This window comes from Gorilla gorilla, chromosome 16 (genome assembly GCF_029281585.2).
Source record: "Gorilla gorilla gorilla isolate KB3781 chromosome 16, NHGRI_mGorGor1-v2.1_pri, whole genome shotgun sequence".
Classification (NCBI taxonomy): Eukaryota; Metazoa; Chordata; class Mammalia; order Primates; family Hominidae; genus Gorilla; species Gorilla gorilla.
Genome location: NC_073240.2, coordinates 34,568,118 through 34,587,697, shown reverse-complemented (window position 1 = coordinate 34,587,697; position 19,580 = coordinate 34,568,118). Strand labels below are relative to the sequence as shown.

The 19,580-nt window shown below is 43.3% G+C and overlaps 1 protein-coding gene across 2 annotated transcripts in view; it reads right to left on the bottom strand.

The window, feature by feature from the left end:
* Window positions 1-19,580, bottom strand: part of RYR3 (ryanodine receptor 3) — a 580,370-nt gene that overhangs the window by 134,576 nt on the left and 426,214 nt on the right. For both annotated transcript variants that reach the window (XM_055363234.2, XM_055363233.2), the window contains exons 49-57: window positions 16,386-16,476; window positions 14,127-14,267; window positions 12,725-12,888; window positions 10,280-10,358; window positions 6,567-6,656; window positions 4,465-4,611; window positions 4,195-4,257; window positions 2,668-2,743; window positions 2,436-2,559 (exon numbers count right to left, since the gene is read on the bottom strand). In XM_055363234.2, coding sequence (XP_055219209.2) covers window positions 2,436-2,559; window positions 2,668-2,743; window positions 4,195-4,257; window positions 4,465-4,611; window positions 6,567-6,656; window positions 10,280-10,358; window positions 12,725-12,888; window positions 14,127-14,267; window positions 16,386-16,476 — 975 coding nt within the window. The remainder of the gene's footprint in view (window positions 1-2,435; window positions 2,560-2,667; window positions 2,744-4,194; window positions 4,258-4,464; window positions 4,612-6,566; window positions 6,657-10,279; window positions 10,359-12,724; window positions 12,889-14,126; window positions 14,268-16,385; window positions 16,477-19,580) is intronic.

The following is a 19,580-nucleotide window of genomic DNA, read 5'->3' as shown; positions in this document are numbered from 1 at the left end:
AATAAAGGGTATTCAATTAGGAAAAGAGGAAGTCAAATTGTCTCTGTTTGCAGATGACATGATTGTATATTTAGAAAACCTCATCAACTCAGCCCCAAATCTCCTTAAGTTGATAATCAACTTCAGCAAAGTCTCAGGATACAAAATCAATGTGCAAAAATCACAAGCATTCCTATACACCAATAACAGACAAACAGACAGCCAAATCACGAGTGAACTCCCATTCACAATTGCTACAAAGAGAATAAAATAACTAGGAATACAACTTACAAGGGATGTGAAGGATGTCTTCAAGGAGAACTACAAATCAATGCTCAACGAAATAAGAGAGGACACAAACAAATGGAAAAACATTCTATGCTCATGAATAGGAAGAATCAATATTGAGAAAATGGCCATACTGCCCAAAGTAATTTATAGATTCAATGCTATTCCCATCAAGCTACCATTGTCTTTCTTCACAGCATTAGAAACAACTACTTTAAATTTCATATGGAACAAAAAAAGAGCCCACATAGCCAAGACAATCCTAAGCAAAAAGAACAAAGCTGGAGCCATCACGCTACCTGACTTCAAACTATACTACAAGGCTACAGTAACAAAAACAGCATGGTACTGATACCAAAACAGAGATATAGACTGATGGAATAGAACAGAGACCTCAGAAATAATGCCACACATCTACAACCATCTGATCTTTGACAAACCTGACAAAAACAAGCAATGGGGAAAGGATTCCCTATTTAATAAATGGTGCTGGGAAAACTGGCTAGCCCTACGCAGAAAGCTGAAACTGGATCCCTTCTCTACACCTTATACAAAAACTAACTCAAGATGGATTAAAGACTTAAACATAAGACCTAAAACCATAAAAGCCCTAGAAGAAAACCTAGGCAATATCATTCAGGACATAGGAATGGGCAAAGACTTCATGACTAAAACACCAAAATCAATGGCAACAAAAGCCAAAATTGACAAATGGGGTCTAATTAAACCAAAGAGGTTCTGCATAGCAAAAGAAACTACCATCAGAGTGAACAGGCAACCTACAGAATGGGAGAAAATTTTTGCAATCTATCTGTCTAACAAAGGGCTAATATCCAGAATCTACAGGGAACTTAAATTTACAAGAAAAAAAAAAACACCTCATCAAAAACTGGGTGAAGGCTTTGAACAGACACTTTTCAAAAGAAGACATTTATGCAGCCAACTAGCATATGAAAAAAAGCTCATCATCACTGTCATTAGAGAAATGCAAATCGAAACCACAATGAGATACCATCTCATGCCAGTTAGAATGGCGATCATTAAAAAGTCAGGAAACAACAGATGCTGGAGAGGATGTGGAGATATAGGAACACTTTGACACTGTTGGTGGGAGGGTAAATTAGTTCAACCATTGTGGAAGACAGTGTGGCAATTCCTCAAGGATCTAGAACTAGAAATACCATTTAACCCAGCAATCCCATTACTGGGTATATACCCAAAGGATTATAAATTATTCTACTATAAAGACACATGCACACGTATGTTTATTGCAGCACTGTTCACAATAGCAAAGACTTGGAACCAACGCAAATGCCCATTAATGATAGACTGGATTAAGAAAATGTGGCACATATACACCATGGAATACTATGCAGCCATAAAAAAGGATGAGTTCATGTCTTTGCAGGGACATGGATAATGCTGGAAACCATCATTCTCAGCAAATTAACACAAGAACTGAAAACCAAACAGAAAACCAAAACCAAACAGGTTCTCACTCGTAAGTGGGAGTTGAACAATGAGAACACATGGACACAGGGCGGGGAACATCACACACCAGGGCCTGTGGGGGTTGTGGGGGTAGGGGAGGGATAGCATTAGGAGAAATACGAAATGTAGATGACAGGTTAATGGGTGCAGCAAACCACCATGGCACGTGTATACCTATGTAACAAACCTGCACATTCTGCACATGTACTCCAGAACTTAAATAATAATAAAAAAATATCTAGGGTACTGCATTTACCCTGTTATCATGTGCTGCAAATTATCACCATCCTTTAAAGAAGCCCAAATTCCAAAGCTTTGAGGTTATATTATGGATGTCGTTTATAACTCCAATAAAGAGAATATACAAAGAAAGGGCCTTGGCCCATAGCACAAGATTTGTGAATGAATGCATGTTTATATATTTTAAGTTACAATGAAATATTTAAGGTATGTAGGTATAATTTGTAATAATTCTTTGTTGTCACTGATCTTTAGAAATTAATACCTAACATTTCTGCTTATATCAAAAAAAGAGGGCTTCATGTTCTAAAATAAAAATGTTCTCATTTTAAAAGACTCAATTGTTCTCCTTACTTGGATGGGTTTTGTAGGCAGGTAATTAAATACCTAGGGAGGCACAGCCCTGTCCCACTAGCATCACATGGAAGGTGACTTACCTGGAAACTATGACGCCATTCACTTGGAGGAACTTAAACAGGTCCTGTGCCTTCTCCCGGTCCTTGAACTTTTCCTTGGCAGTCAAGGTGTCATATGGTACCAGAAGAGGGTGACTGCCACCACCTGGGGTCAGTAAGGTGAGAGATGACATTTGGCTCTTCCTTTGCACTTCTGGGAGACCATAGCTGCCCCGGTTCAGCTTCTTTAGGGGATGCTGTGAACCTCACTCACCTTTGCTCTCCAGCTCCAGCTTCTTCTTCTTGGCCCAGATATTGTGATAGTTCTCAGCCACGACCTCCACCATTCCCTGTGTCCCACCAAGAAGAGCCAAGTCAAACAGAAAGAAAGCAGGCAAGCTGGCTTCATAGCTGCTAGGTCATTTCAGGCAGCCTCGGGAAAAGCACACCACTGAACACTAACAGCAGACGGCCAAGGGCTTCCCATCATTAATTAGTCTGTGCTTATATACCTCATTAGTTTCCTATCTTCCCATACACATAGAAAACAATTTCTAACTCTGTCCTTCCCTTGTAACTTATTATTCTGGCAGTTTGATGCATTTATGAGAAACATCCATTTCCACTTGAACCCGCACGCTGGCAGCACATCATTTTTCACAGCAGCTTGGTATTGTACGCCTGACCTCAGACGGGGAGTTGGGAGTACGGGCCAAGAAAAGTCTAGAACCCCCGAAAGCCTATAGCTTAACAAACTAAAAATAATCACGTCTTAAAGGAAAGTGCTGTAAATAAGATTTCTCTAGTAGAATCCATCTTTGTAAGGCTTGTAAAACAGTGACTTGGAATGAAGGATGTACTTTGGAAAGAAACTTTCTCTAAGGTCCAAGGGGCTGGTCTGATGGACTTCCAGAGGGTGAGTGCTCCAGGCTAGGGCAGGCCACAGCCACCAATGTGTACAGGAGGGGAGCAATGGGAGAAAGCAGCTTAGGGCTTTCAGTTTCAACCCCTTGGTCTTACATTCCTATATCCTGCAATGATTGCCTGCCTGCACCATCACAGGGAGCTCCAGCAAACCCACTGTGGGACGTGTGGGATGTCCTTATGTTTTGGGGGCCTTACAATGACCAGCAAGCACCTCCATGGAGGTGCTAAATTTCACAGATTTTGTCCTAGCTGTCTCATTTATTTTGGGTTTTGATACAATATAGTCAGCCTTCCTTAACCATGCGTTCTGCATCTGCGGATTCAACCAATTGTAGCTTGAAAATATTTGGAAAAAAATGTGTCTGTACTGAACATGTACAGATTTTTTTCTTGTCATTATTCTCTAAGCAATACAGCATAACAACTATTTATATAGAATTCACATTGTATTAGGAATTATAAATAATCTAGAGATAATTTAAAGTATATGGGGGGATGTGTGTAGGTTATAGGTAAAACTATGCCATTTTATATCAGGGACTTGAGCGTTCGTGGGTTTTGGTATCTGTGGGAAGTCCTAGGGTAAAGCTTTCACGGATACTGAGAAATGACTCTAGTGCACTGGTGGTGCTTCCTACTGAGTCAGCACCCATCATGAAGTCCTTGGAAGAAGTGCAAAGCCTCTCCTTCTTGGAGGATTGGTTCACTCTGCAGAGACTTTCCCTGTGGCCTCTGCACAAGGTGACCATCTTCAGTTTTGAATTTTAGTGGCGATACGTTCTAGGCATTCTTTCCCTTTTTTCCCCCTTTAACTCTTTGGAAGGTAATGCGTCCTGCACTTGAAAGCAAGTCATGCTGGACCTGGGGCACTGACCTGGAGCTCTCTGGAGAGCACAACGTTTGAGAGGTCGAGGGGAGCAGGACTGTAGCTGTTGCCCTAGGAAAGCAAAGGCAGAGTCACTGGGTTGCCATTATTTTCCTTGTTCTTATCAGGCATCCCCAACTTCAGCTGTCAAAAATGTGTCCTGAAAAATCCCCAGGGTTCATCTTAGATGGTCCCACCTATGATGCCCCAGGCAGAACATTCCCAGATTCTCCATGGCTTCCATCGGCCCAGCGTGGGCCTCTGGGTGTGGTGTCATACCTGGTTGGCCTGGGACACACTTCGAAGCTTCTCATTTTCCCGCTGTTGAACCAAAGCTTCTCCCTCTTTGGTCCTCTCCACAGTCCAGCCCACAGCCAGCATGGTTTTCAGGGACTCTCGGGCAGGCCAGCGATAAATTTCCTTCTCCTAGAAGAGAATTTGAGCAGAAGCACTTTCCAGAACACACCCCAGCATTCTCCCTGGCCCATCTCCGCATGGAAGGTGCATCCCACTGCGCGTGGGGGTGCTAGTTAGCACCAGCCTTCTCTCACAAGGTCAAAACATCCTTTGTGGCATCTTACCCGAAACACAGTCTTTCTGGTGTTTTTAGATATAAGACCCTACAGTCTTTCCTGCCCTGGGAGGAAATGTGCCAGACATTATTAATGACATTATCTACATTCTGTAGACGAAGAACAGGAACGGGAGAGTGACTCCTCATGTTCTAGTAGTTGTTGAAGATTGTCAAAATGCATCTGCATAAAGCTCTCCTGTGAGTTTGGGAAAGATAATTTCTTAGATTTAGAATTCTTGTGGGCTGGGCACAGTGGCTCACGCCTGTAATCCCAGCACTTTGGGAGGCCGAGGCGGGTGGATCACCTGAGGTCAGAAATTCGACACCAGGCTGGACAACATGGTGAAACCCCATCTCCACTAAAAACTCAAAAATTAGCTGTGCATAGTGACGCATGCCTGTAGTCCCAGCTACTCGGGAGGCTAAGGCAAAAGAACTGCTTGAAGCCAGGAGATGAAGCTTGCACTGAGCCAAGATTGCATCACAGCACTCTAGCCCGGGTGACAACAGTGAAACTCTGTCTCAAAAAAAAAAAAAAAAAAAAAAATAGGTGACAACAGTGAAACTCCGTCTCAAAAAAAAAGATTTCTCTTTTGGTCTATGTACAATTTAATAGGTAGTCAACATGAATGCAAAGATACATACACCACCCTTTACATGTGACACTAGGCCTAGGCCTAAAGCTTACTAAGAATCTTACAGATTGCAAGATAAGAATTCAGAGTTGAGTTAAACCAAATATGTTAATTTATTAATTAATTTTTTTAAGCAAGAGATGCGTTCTTTTAACCATATTTTCTTGAGGATTCTCTTCTCTATTACCTGTATCTTCCATGTATTAGAAATCATTTTTGGCTAGGCATGGTAGTTCACACCTGTAATTCCAGCGGTTTGGGAGGCCGAGGTGGGAGGATTGCTTGAGGTCAGGGGTTCAAGACCAGCCTGGCCAACATGGTGAAACCCCGTCTCTGCTAAAAAATTACAAACATTAGCTGGGCATGGTGGTGCATGCCTATAGTCCCAGCTACTTGGGAGGCTGAGGTGGGAGGATCACTTGAGCCCGGAAGGTGGAGGTTGCAGTGAGCCAAGATCACACCATTACACTCTCGCCTGGGTGACAGAACGAGACCCTGCCTCAAAAAAAAAAAAAAAAAAGAAAGAAAGAAAGAAAGAAATTATTTTTGTCTGAATTTTTTCTTTTTCTTTTCTTTGAGATGGAGTCTCGCTCTGTCACCAGGCTGGAGTGCAGTGGCGTGATCTTGGCTCACTGCAACCTCTGCCTCCCGGTTTCAAGCAATTCTCCCGCCTGGCTAATTTTTGTATTTTCAGTAGAGATGGGGTTTCGCCATGTTGGCCAGGCTGGTCTTGAACCCCTGACCTCAAGCAATCCTCCCACCTTGGTCTCCCAAAGTGCTAGGATTACAGGCATTGAGCCACCACACCCGGCCTTGTCTGAATTTTCTCCAGCAATTTCACTGTGCCTTCTCCCTGCCCTGCCCTAACCAAACCCCCTCCTGGTTCAGTTCAGTTGCAGAACTACAAATGCATTTTAGCCCAGCCTCAAAGTGCTGAACAATGCTTCTTTCACCAATGGCCTCTCAAAGCCAAAGAACAGAAAGTGAGGCTGGGCTCTTGGAAACTGGTCCTGAGGCACCTGCCCACTGGCAAGCTTGTGAACAGTTTACTGAGTCCTAGATGATGATGTTGTAGGGACTTGAGAATGAATGTGCTCTGAACTCCTCTGATAAAATCACTCAAGGAAGGAAACAGCATGGTCACACAGTGTTACCAGAGGCCTGTTTCTTACCTTCTCCGTTAATGTCTTGAAAGGCCTTATCAGTGGGTGGGTCTTCACATTTTCATCCAGGGAAATCCCATATTTCCATCCACTCTGACTCTGTAGAGATGTTCTCAGTTCAAATATCCTTGGCACGCAAAGAACCCCGCTATGTGACCCAAATCCCTGCTTCTATTTTCATGGAGCAAGTGGAATAATGGATAGTGACAGGGCTTAGAAATTCTCCTCAAAAATGCCTAATTGATCTTTTCAGGCCATCAGGCTCTCCGCCTCCTGAATCTTGAACTCTGCTCTTTTATTCCTTCTTGTTTCAGTTGCTGTCCTCTCCACTTTCTCACTTGTATTTCAGGCCCACTTAAAACAGCATGTTTCAAAAGGCCCTGGGAATGGTGCTTCTCAGGTTAGAGTACCCCCCTTGCAGGAAGAACAGAGGCTAGGACTGGAAGGCCTGGGAAGACTGGACCTATTGCCACTGCCTAGAGGGGCCATTTGCCTTGCAACCCTTGCCTGCCAGTGCCAGAGCAAAAGTGTAGTGATGTGTGCTTCCTAGAGTCACAGAAGTTTAAGAACTTTTAGGGTTATTCAACAAATATTGGGTGAATGTCTTCTATGGTACACACCAGACTCTGTCCTAGGCACAGTAGATACAGAGATAAGTAAGAGCCCCTGATTTCTGTAACTTCACATCCCCAAGACTCCTGGCTGCTCTTTCTCAATCTCTGCTCCTGCCCATTTGTTAAATGTGTATATTTCCTAAGTTTCTGTCCCTTCTCAAAAGACATATACTTCCTGGGTGATCTAATTTAGGCCCATGGTTTCAGTTACCACTGAGAAGAGGCTAGTATCAAATCAGTACTTCCAGCGCAGAAACGCCCTCCTAGTTTCAAACCTATTTAAGCTTTGCTTGGATGTTCCACAGGCACCCCTCAAATTACTTCTCTACATGTCTCCTCGTGGGTCCCCTGGATGAAGTGGAGTCAACAGCCCCAGCTTACACTCACTTTCCAAGCCAATGACATGGGAGTCCTCCTTGACACCACTGCCTGTACCCCTCCCATCATTTGTCTGTCTGTCTGTCTGTCTCTCTCACCCACTTCCCTGCTAGTATGTTAGTTCAGGCCACCATTAGCTCTCACTGGGGTTACTGCAAGAGCTTCCTAAGCAGCCTCCCAGCCTCCAGTCTTGCTGCCTCTCCATGGATTCATTTTCAACACTATTGTCAGGGGATAGTCAAAAATCACAATGATTTGTGGGCACACTACTGACTTCGAATGTTTCCGACAGCAAGCTGCCATCCTGGTAAAACCCACATGTTTTCAAATGACCTGTAAACCTAAAAAGGTGATCATGTTGACCTCTCCAGACTTATCTCTCACCCTCTGTCCCATCCTACTCCATGTCCTAGCTATACTGAACCATGGTTCCCTAAAGCCAAACTGTCTCCTCCCTGGGTCTGCACCTGCTGTTCCCAAGGCCAGCAGTGCGCTTACCTCCTTGTGACAAATGGCTCCCACTCATCCTTTAGCACATGCTGTAGATGTCACCAACTCTGGGAGGTGTCCCTGGACCCCCGGTACTGGATTAGGGACTCCTATGTGTTCTAATCCTGTGCTCATGCTCACCATAGCCCTGAACAAGCTGCCCCACAATGGCTGGTTCATTTTGTTTCTCCCACAAGATCATAGGCTTTTGAGGGCAAGGAAAATACTCTTTTTCTTGTGAGATAATCAGCGCCGCCTGGTTCTGGTGAGCAGAATGTATCTATGCCCTCATGAAGCTTACAATCTAGTGGCAGAAAGAGATATCAATCAAATAACCATAGTAGTAAATGTAAAATTGATAAATAGAATAAATGTGTAGATGTTTAACTGTTATAAATACAAATACCTAAGCATGTTATGAAAGTACTATGAAAGAGAAGAACAAGGTGCTAAGAGGGCCCAGAGCTGAGAAATCTGAAAAATGCCATCCTAGGAATTCATGCTTGGAGTGATATTTGCAGGATGAGTTGGTGAACGCTGTGAGAATGTGTGTGAGTACAGGCGGGCATCTGGCAGGCTCAGGCAGAGGAGGGTCTCTGGCATGTGTAGTGCATATGAAAGAGAGAGTGAGTCTAAAATAAGGGGAGGTGGCTGGAGGGCAGAGGACAAAGGAGGAGATGAGGCTACAGATGGTAGCAGAGGTCAGATCAGGCAGTGCCTACCAGGCCGTACCAAAGATTTTGACCATTATCTTCAGAATAGTTAGAAATTATGAAAGGATTTTAACAAGGAGAGGGGCTGGGTAGGAGAAGCAGTGGTAGAATATGTATGATTCAGTTTGTGTACTGAAAGTCTGACTTGCTTGCAGTATGAAGAACAGACTGGGCAAATGCACTTGGGGAGACCTGCAAGGAGCTTATCCCAGTCATCTGGGTGAAAGACGATGGCAGCTTGGACTGAAGTCATAAGAACAGAGACAAATATACAGATATAAGAGAGACTCAGGAGTTCAAATCCACATGGTTGAGTGATGGCTTGGCTAATGCTGTGGGCTCCTGGAGGTGACTCTTCTCCCTAATTCACAGGCTGGCCAAACGGCCATAAGCAAAGAGTTCTTAGAAAACGCAGATGCTCTAGAGCAAGGGCCACCTGGCTATGCCCCCTAAGCCAAATCTAGCTGGCCACCTTTTTTAAATTAATAAAATGTGATTGGAACACAGGCACCCACTTTTGTTTATGTTTTCTCTATGGCTACTTTTGTGCCGCAACGGCCAAGTGGAGTTGTTGCAATGGGGATGGTCTGGCCCTTGCAGCCTCAAGTGTTGACCATTCAGGCCTTTACAGAACAGATTTGCCAACTCCTGTTTTAGAATCATGAGGTATTAGCCCATTCTATAGTTACAATGATAGCTGTTATCATCAGCCCCTAGTAGACTTCTGGAAGGATGAGCTGAGCCTACATCCACACAGAGGCTGAGCTGGTGGTTCAAGGTGTCCCTTCTCTGTGGGCACATTGTATGGAGGTGGTTTTCTGTGGCTCTGCTGTGGACATGGGTCCACTGTTACACACTGTAGGCTGCAGCTGAGGAATGGCCCCAATCCTTAACTGGCTGCCCACAGGAATCCTGGATATCCTTGGCACAGTCTTCCTACTTTGCCTGCCAGTGTTAAAGGGTTGACACAGCAATGAAACTTATTAAGCAGCCTGACCTCATGTGGTGAGGAATTTTAAACACCAGATGGAGAGCCTTATTAATAAGGGAGTGTCTGGGAGTTCTACCACTGCCTACCATAAGAAGACGATTGCATGTCTTCCCTAGAATAAAATCCAGCCTTCCAGAAACATGTAAGGGTTAGGCTTTCAATTTCATTTTTTTTTTCCAATCTGCATTCAAAGACAAAAATTAAATAGCAGCCTTCCCATTCCCATTAAGCATTTACGTCAAACACATACAAGCCTGTGTTTGGGCACAACTCCAGTAAGTAAATGTTAAGAAAGAAGTTAACACTTCCAGAATTGATCATTTTCTTGAGAAATACAAAAGCAACACCAGCAGCTGCTGTCACCTATTTCTTTGACCTCCACCAACCCTGGGAAATTGCTGCTCAGAAATAATGAATGCTCTTGGCATGGAAAATCTGTTACTTAGACAAATCAGGCAGATTTCCAGGACTGGGCCCTTTAATGTTCTTGGGCTGTTTTTCCTTCCTGACGATTGTCAGTTGGATGATAATCCCTACCTTGTCACAGGCCCATTTATCATGTGAATGCTCAGCATACTTGGTGACGATGTATTCCAATTTTTCAGGCAAGGAAAGACTGTGAAATGAGGAAAAAAAATTACAACCTCCCCAAGCACTTCAGCCAGACATAGTAGAAGATAGTCAGAACTACCAATCAACCAGCTGTCAGAAGGTGGATTTGATCAGCCAGCCAATCCCAAAGCTAAAGCTGGACTCCAGGCGCAGTGACATTCCTGAGTAGGGGTGGCATAGCCAGGGTTAGGTCACGGACGCACCCAAGTCTAACCATGGAACATCTCTGCAGGAGCCTTGGCTGGGAAGGCCTCCTGCCATGTGCTCCGGGGTCTCTTGGCTCCTGGGCCAGACCTGTCTTGGTTAGACAGCGAGAATCCAAGGTAAATGGCCTGTCATCCTCTGGCTACAATCTGGAAATGGTAGAAATGGGTAGCCAGAGAGCCGTATGTTATGAAATAGTGGTTTTCTACCTTTTGGGGCTCAGTGGCTCATGGTAAAATACTAGAATTTTGGGGCCAGGCGCTGTGGCTCACGCCTGTAATACCAGCACTTTGGGAGGCCGAGGTGGATGGATCATGAGGTCAGGAGATCGAGACCATCCTGGCTAACACGGTGAAACCCTGTCTCTACTAAAAATACAAAAAAATTAGCCGGGCGTAGTGGCTGGTGCCTGTGGTCCCAGCTACTCAGGAGGCTGAGGCAGGAGAATGGTGTGAACCCAGGAGGTGGAGCTTGCAGTGAGTTGAGATCGCACCACTGCACTCCAGCCTGGGTGACAGAGCAAGACTCCATCTCAAAAAAACAAAACAAAACAAAACAAAACTAGAATTTTGGAAGTACAGTAGACACCTGCTATTTCTGTTTTCCCAGAAAACAGCTCTGTCCCTTCTGTTGGTATCAGCACCTACATTCCCTTTGCATTGCACAGTCTTCTTATATTGCATGCAGTGTTATGTGAACTGTCACCAAGGATGGGCATATGACTGCGCAAATCAGACTTTCTCTCCACGGAATTTAAGTCTTGAGTTGGGTGAAACTAGGGCAGTAAATTCTTCAAGGTGATTCACCCAATGGGGACACCTGAAGATTGTTGATTTCCTCCCTGTGCCTGATTGCAGTCCTTCCCTGGTGACTATGTGTGCTAAGGCCAGGTTGGCCTTTCACTAGGTCTTGATAATGACCCCATATTCTTGCAATAAGGTGCTTTTCTCCTTAAGCCAGGGTTAGTCTCCTTTCCTCACATTCCTCAAGGAACTATGTTGATGTCACAGGTACACTGGAATAAATCTGAACTCTCAAAATAACACAGAGCCATTAACACACAATTGCTAGAGTATAATGTTTTCTCAGAATGTTTTCAAAAGCATCCAAGTTACTACACCATTTGCTTTGTCTTTCTTTAGCACTGTTACCTTTTTATAGGCAGAACCCTCCCAAGTCAGCACCTGCCTTCTTTGGCCCAAGCTTGATGGTTCACCATGCTTCTTACCTCTTACTTACAGCAGTTTCAATTCTGTCTCACCATCCCCACAGCTCAAAGCTCTTTCCAACGGAATGTGTGTTTAATTGTCCCAAAGACGAATGTTACACATTAGCAAAGCAGACAGTCCCCCTGGGAAGGGTTCAGGCTTTCATTTGAGAACTACTGCCATGAAGGACAGGTCCAAGGGGCTCATATAGGCTCAGGCTTACTTTCCCTGCTCACTCTGAAGCAGTTTTAGAGCTCTTCATTTAAAATGCACCTGGAGCTGACTATATACCCTACAGCACATATTCATAACTGGGCAGAACTACCACAAACCAAAACTTAGCAATATTTTGCCCAAGGGATAAGCACACCTCCATGGCCTAGTCAACACCAGTGAGAAATTCTGGAAAATTACAGGGAGGAAGTAAAAGGTGCAATGATAGGGCTATTCTGAAGCTCCAGCATCCCTCGGCATGGCAAAGAGCAGGTCCAGCTTTTCCAGTGAGGACCCCACACTGTTCTGCCATCACACCCCAGCCTTGCCAGGACACAGCTGAGTGTTATTTTTGGAGCTGTTGTGATGTATGATGCTATTAGAACCATATGAGCCTAATTCACCAAGAGCAAAGATATTGTCAAAAAGCTCATTAATAAATTAATTGCATAATTTGTCAGGGTAGTTCTCTCAGTGCCTCAGGAGACATTTATGTGTGGGAACGTCTATCTCTGGTAAAAAATAAACCAACCCTTTCCTCCCCCACCAAAAGCCCAGAATATAATAATACAGATATGTATGGATTAAACCTTGTGCCTGATGGGACCTGGCACATCAAGAGAAATGACGAACAGTGTTGGCAGGAGGGAAAGAGGTAAAGCTCACATTTCTTGCTACCCTCTGGAAGAAAACATTGGCTACTGGACAAAATACAGGACCAGCTTAGAGATGATTCTGGACTCACTTCATGGTGTTGATAGGTTTTGGGTCAAAGTTGCCATCCGCATCCACTGAGATCTGTTTCTCCAATGTGGCTGTGATTCTGGTATCTAAATAATCTGGCGGCAAGGCCCCAGCTATAGCACTGAGACAAGGCAGGGCCATTCGGAAAAGATCTGGGTCATATTTCTGTGAGGGAAAAACAAGGCCACGTTAGTAGAGAGAGCAGAACCATGCCCTTAGACAGAACCAATCACCAATTAGCTGAAAACAGAAATAAAATACGCGCATTTATCCAGGTTAACCAAAACGGGAAATGTGTAACCCCTTAAATATTTTCTGGTGGAAATGCAGGTATCCTTGGAAAATGAAATAACACTATAAATCCTCAAGTCACCATTTGCTTTAAGTTGAAAAATCTTAAACAGGTTTAAATCAATATCTCCTAAATGGTTAATTTCAAGACTACCTAAGGGTTAAAGTGACTAGGCGCTAGGCCAGAAGTGACTATAAACTTGTCTGCTAAGGATGGTCACAGAAACGGACCCAACTTACAACTGGAGAGGGCACAGTAAGCTGTGCCAAGCTCTGCAGTAGCTGATATGGGTCACATGTTGACATCATCAGCAGGCTGCTCAATATCCATCATTCTCTCTTGAACCCAGCCAGAAATGAATTTCAGTCAAATGGCATGGGGTTGGGAAGAGCTTTTGATCTGCTTATACTAGACCAATGAAATCTAGGGGTAAAGAAAGTTTAAGTGCTGGTGAACAAGCTATATGCATGTTCTAGATTTCTCTAAGAAAACCAGACCTACTCATTTTCTACCTTTAAAGCTCCTGACCTCACAAATTGGGTTAGGGGAAGTGGAGCAAAGTCTAAGAATCAGAGCTCCACTTCAATCACACTGTTCAGTAAGGCCTGGGATTCAGAGGCTCTCAGTTCTCACTCGAAGCCTCCTCAAATGAGTGCTTGCAAAGAACCTCTCCCAGAATGGCTTAAGGTCTTCTGGAAATCCCCTGTCCCACCATCACAGCAGATGTCAGGACTTTTCCTCTTGGCTCGAGCCTAGTGAAGGTTGGCAGACAGGAGCCACACCAAATCAGGGGGAAACAAATGGGGAGGTAAGACATCAAAGACTGACATCAGATGATCTGTGTATAATTCACTCTGGTAGTCACTTTCCCTCGTACAGCTTTGTGAATGTGAAAATTTATTCCACTACTCTGAGGCTTTTCTTCACCTGTAAAATAAGGATTTTGAGAGTTTCCATTTCAGAGAGATGGGCAAGGATTGACGTAATACACTTGTGAAGTACTTAGCACGGGTCCTGGCAAATGGAATGCTAAACAGATGACGGCTGTTATTATCTGTAGATGCTGGAGCACTGAGATGCTCTCTTTTTGTTCAGAAAGTACTGTCATTACCTTATGGGAGAGCGAGTCAAAAATCCCCCAGAAAAGCTTCTCCGTTAGGTGCAGCTCTTCTTCCACAGCTAGCCCGTAGCTCCCCCATCCTGAAGGCAGGCAGTAATACTTCCAACACTGTTCATAGTGATTCGTCAGAAGCTGGGAGGTGCAGAACAGGACAGACCAGCGGGGTGGCATAGAGAAAGTCCACAGGCATCAAAAACATGCAGGAGAGAATCAAATAGTAAGCAGAGATCATGAGAATGAAACATGCGAAACAGCTGGGCTGTCTACAAAGAGGCCCTTCAAACACCGCTGGGAACAGTCTGCTCTCTGCCTAATGAGCTTGAGCCTGAGCGGATCTGCCTGATTAATTCTTATGCCTCCTAATGTGCCCCCTAGCAGTTACTAGAAAATGGAGAGGAGCCGTTTCTAGTTCAAACCAGAAAGTGCTACCTTCTGAAAGTAGCCACTGTGTGCTGTTCTAGCCAGTCAGGGGTGGAAAGAATTTCTTCTGGAACCTTTGCTTGTAATTCTGGAAGATCTTTGGGGGATGCTGATATGGGGAGAGGATGGTGGGCTGCAAGTCGTGGGTCTGAAGATTTTCTCTCATCAATTACTACCCGTTGTTTCCCTGCCCCCACTCCCCGTGCCCGCTCCCTCTCCCCTCTCTCACACCCCAGTGACTTTACAGCAGTCTCACATCTTGCCAGTAGAGGGCAGAAGTTACCGGTAATGTTTCCATCCCAGCAGGTGTGATCCATGTCCTCCAAGAAAAATCCCACAGATTTGAGAGGTAAAAGTGAGCTTATTGAGTGATATCAATAATGCCTCTTCAAAGCCAGTATCCAGCTGGCAGCAAAGGCTTGCAGAGGAAGCAATACCAAATTAAGATGGTAATACTTTAACTATGGTTTTCAGTTACAGTATTTTTTTGAGATGAAAACTGGGGCTGCTAGAGAGAAGAATTAGCCCTTGGAGGACTGTGGAATCTCTAAGAACATACAAACTGTTTTCTGCCTGGCATGGAGACAGGGGATTGAACTAAAGCCCTCTGGGAATTCTGGTTATCACGTAAAATGCTGCCTGAAATGCTTGCTTGGACTATAAAGAAAAGTGCTGTTAAAATCATTAGGTAGGATTTTCAGGTGTGGCTAGCCATTGCTAACACTTTTGCATATGGGAATATGGCAGGTGCCTCAGAGATAAAAGGTAAAAAACACTGTCTGCTTGGGTGGATGGCTGATTCTGGTGTCCTCCCACCAGGCCCAGATGCCTCTAGTGATAAAATATTTGTAATTTATGAGAAAACCAGAAACAAGACAATAAAAAAAGGGAAGGCCAGGCATGGTGGTTCACACCTTCTGTAATCCCAGCACTTTGGGAGACTGAGGAGGGAGGGTTGCTTGAACTCGGGAGCTCAAGGTTGCAGTAAGCCGTGGCTGTGCCACTGCACTCAAGTGTGAGTACAAGAGCAAGACTCTGTCTCAAAAAAATAATAATAAAAGAGAGGGGTCTGTGGTCTTTTTGTTAAGAAAGAGAGCCAGGCGCAGTGGCTCATACCTGTAATCCCAGCACTTTGGGAGGCTGAGGCAGGTAGATCACTTGAGGTCAGGAGTTTGAGACCAGCCTGGCCAACATGGTGAAACCCCATCTCTACTAAAAAACAAACAAACACACAAAAATTAGCTGGGCATAGTAGCATGTGCCTCTAGTCCCAGCTACTCAGGAGGCTGAGGCAGGAGAATTGCTTGAACCTGGGAGGTAGAGGTTGCAGTGAGCTGAGATCTCACCACTGCACTTCAGCCTGGGTGACAGAGCAAGTCTCTATCTCATTAAAAAAAAAAAAAGTAGAAAACAAACAAAAAAAAAGATTTCTTACAAAGAAGAAAAGCACAAAACAGTATGGAATAGAAAAGGGACATTTTAATCAATTTAATGAAAAACCACAGGGCCTTCAAAGCTTTTTGAGATGAACACATTCTGAAAACCTAATTACATTGGGGAAGCACAAAATCTAAGTCCCGGTATTAACTGCAGCTAAATATCAAGCAGTCAGTGGAAAGCAGTTAAAAAAAACTGGAGCCATTTTCTTCAACCTCAGCATTCAAGAAAGGACTTGGTTTTGTGGGATGTATCTTGTTAGCTAACCATCAACTTAAGGGAGTAAAACCCATTTAGCATGTATTTTTCCTTCTAAATTGTGAGGACATCACATATTACAAGGCAAGTTTCCTGTGCAATAGACTGTATTTCTGTAGCAATAGTGATGTTTACCTTGAGAGGCATTTTGCAGTATTCATTGAGTTGCGGCACATCAAAAACGAGGCGTCGCAGGAGCTGCTGTAACATGGAAGGCCTCAAGTGACTGCAGTATGAAATGAGAAACATAGAAAAATAAAATGAAAACATAAGAAAAATAATAAAGGAGGAATGAAAGAAACACTGAACAATAAGCATATTACAGCCAAGCCTCAAAACAGCTCCTAATACACAAGATCTCAGACAAACAAGAGTAGATGATAAAACACTTGAAAAGAGTACAGTTAAAATTCAGAAAAAGAGTGCTAATGAATTGGGATACCCGAAGTGGAATTCTAACTGCTATGTGACAAAATGTTCTAGGATATATGCATACTCAAAATATAGTCACTGATTATGTGCAAAGAATATAACAGAAAGAAGGTGCAGTTCATTTTCTAGTCATCTCTAAGGTTCCCTGAACTCTGCAGAGGGAGAAACCGGCGTTGAGCAGCTGCGCAGGTGGAATCTGAGGCCACCTACTGGTGCGATTTGAAGAGAACTTTAAAGCCCTCTGCCTTACGATCTGGGCCATGAGATTCTCACTACTGGAATCATTTGTTTGGGGTAAGGCTTTGTTCTCAAAACAACTCCGTTAATAGGCAAACACAGTAACTATTTAAAGAATAATCTATCAAATTACAGAGTTCATGGCACACATAAATTTTGAGGTAGAGAAAGGAGAGACAAGCAACATGAATTTTGCTTTTTTTACATTGCCAAACTTTGAAAAAAACCTAGTGGAACCTATGGTTTTCTCCAGAGAAAGGTGTACACACATAAACACAATTTGGTATATAAGTTCAGCCCATGAATCCCTGGATTTTTTCCACTATTGCATAAGGAGCTACGGAGGTAAAGCTAACACCCCTTTGTTAAATGTTGGAATGCCAGGGAAGAAATCCTTGGAGCATCTACAGTAAGAAGGATGTATATGCAGATGGAGAACAAAAGTCATCTGTTTCACAACTGTTTCTGGAGCTGGCCTTGTGATAAAAAGCCCCGGGGTGAAAATACACAGCAAGTAAGTAGCCTTGTCTCAGAATCCAATAGTTAGAATGCAAAAATCACTCAATGTTTCAATTATTCAGCTAATTAGCAATTGTCACCTAAGATTCACTAACTTGAATACAAAGAGTGCAATAAATCTGTAATTCTGTGAATTCCTGACTTATTAAAATAAACAATGAAAAAACCTAGTTAAGTATCAGTTTGCCTGCTACATCTAGAGCTCAAGTGATCAAGAAGAAAAGCTCTAAAAGTACAGTAATAGGGCTGTGAGCTCTACTTTTTGTTTGATGTAAAATTCTAATTTCTTGGCCAGGCGCGGTGGCTCATGCCTGTAATCTCAGCACTTCGAGAGATCAAGGTGGGGTGATCACCTGAGGTCAGGAGTTCGAGACCAGCCTGGCTAACATGGTGAAGCCCTTTTTCTACTAAAAATACAAAAAATTAGCCAGGCGTGGTGGCGGGTGCCTATAGTCCCAGCTACTTAGGAGGCTGAGGCAGGAGAATTGTGTGAACCCGGGAGGCGGAGTTTGCAGAGAGCGGAGATGGCACCACTGCACTCCAGCCTGGGCGACAGAGCAAGACTCTGTCTCAAAAAAAAAAAAAAAAGAAAAAAAAATCTAATTTCTCCAAAGTCTGATTCTTTAGAAATATTTGCAGCTCAAATCAGTCTCACCAATGTGACTTTGTTATTAGGAAACAGCTTATGTTGGGAGGCAGGGGTCCTTGGTTGATGTGGTTTCTAAAATACACCTGGAGTTCAGCTCCAGCAAAAGGTAGAACACGATCGCAGCTGTTATTGATGCATTACCAACCAATTACAAATTAAAGCTGATGGAAACGATTTCTTTTTGTGTAAACTCATTATTTACTCCATTTTCTACCATTAATAGAGGCTCATAAAAACAAATAATGGGGCATTAATCTTCCTTTTGAAGTGGCAAAGTTCAAAACCTAGGTACCTTATTAATTCCTGGAGGTTAATTGGTGTGTCCACTGAAATTTGCCTCTCTTGAAAGATCAAAAATATTCTAATTAGCTTAATTGTCTGCCAGTTATCATAAAAATCTTGTGTTGAATGAAGCAGTAACATAATATTAGGCCTGGTTTGGGAAGGAGATCTCTGGGAGAAAACCCTTTTTGGGGCCTGGGTCGAGGCCTCCTTCCCATCAACCAGCCTTTACTCCCCACCCCAAGAAAATAATACTATGCAATGACACAGCTTGTCCCATAAAGCAGTTAAAGCCTGTAGGCCTTAGACAATACAAAGACAGTAGATATAGCTTAATTTTAAAAAGCATTTTAAACATAGTGATCATTGTTATATTTGAAATATAAGCATGAGATTATCCTTTTTACAACATTTTAAAACTGTTTTGTAACAGGCTTTATTTTTCAGAGCAGTTTTCGGTTCACAGCAAAATTGAGCAAAGGGTACTGAGAGTTCTCATATATCCCTGGCCCCATACAGGCACAGCTTTCCCCATTATCATTATCCCTCACCAGTGGCACATTTGTGACAACTGATAAACCTATATTGAAACATCGTTACCACCCAAATTTCATAATTTACATTAGGGTTCACTCTTGGTGTTGTACATTCTATCGGTTTGGACAAGTATTTAATGACATACATCCATCATTATACTGTTTCCACTGCCCTAAAAATTCTCTGTGCTCAGCCTGTTCATCTCTCCCTCCCCCAACCCCTGACACCACTGATCTTTTCACTGTTTCCTTAGCTTTGCCTTTTCCAGAAAGCCATATAGTTGGAATCATACAGCATGTAGCCTTTTCAGATTGGCTTCTTGCACTTACTAATATGGGTTTAAGGTTCCTCTATGTATTTTCATTGCTTGATAGCTCATTTCTTTTTAGCACTGAATAAATTCCATGGTCTGATGTACCACATTTATTTATCCATTCGCCCACTCAAAAACATCTTGATTGCTCCCAAGTTTTGGCAATTATGAATAAAGCTGCTACAAGCATCTGCATACAGGTTTTTGTATGGACATAAGTTTCCAACTCATTTGGGTAAAAAAACCAAGGAGTAAGACAGTTGAATCATATAGTTTAAGAGTATATTTAGTTTTGTAAGAAACTGACAAACTACTTTCCAAAGTGACTATACCATTGTCACTCCCACCAGCAATGAATGAG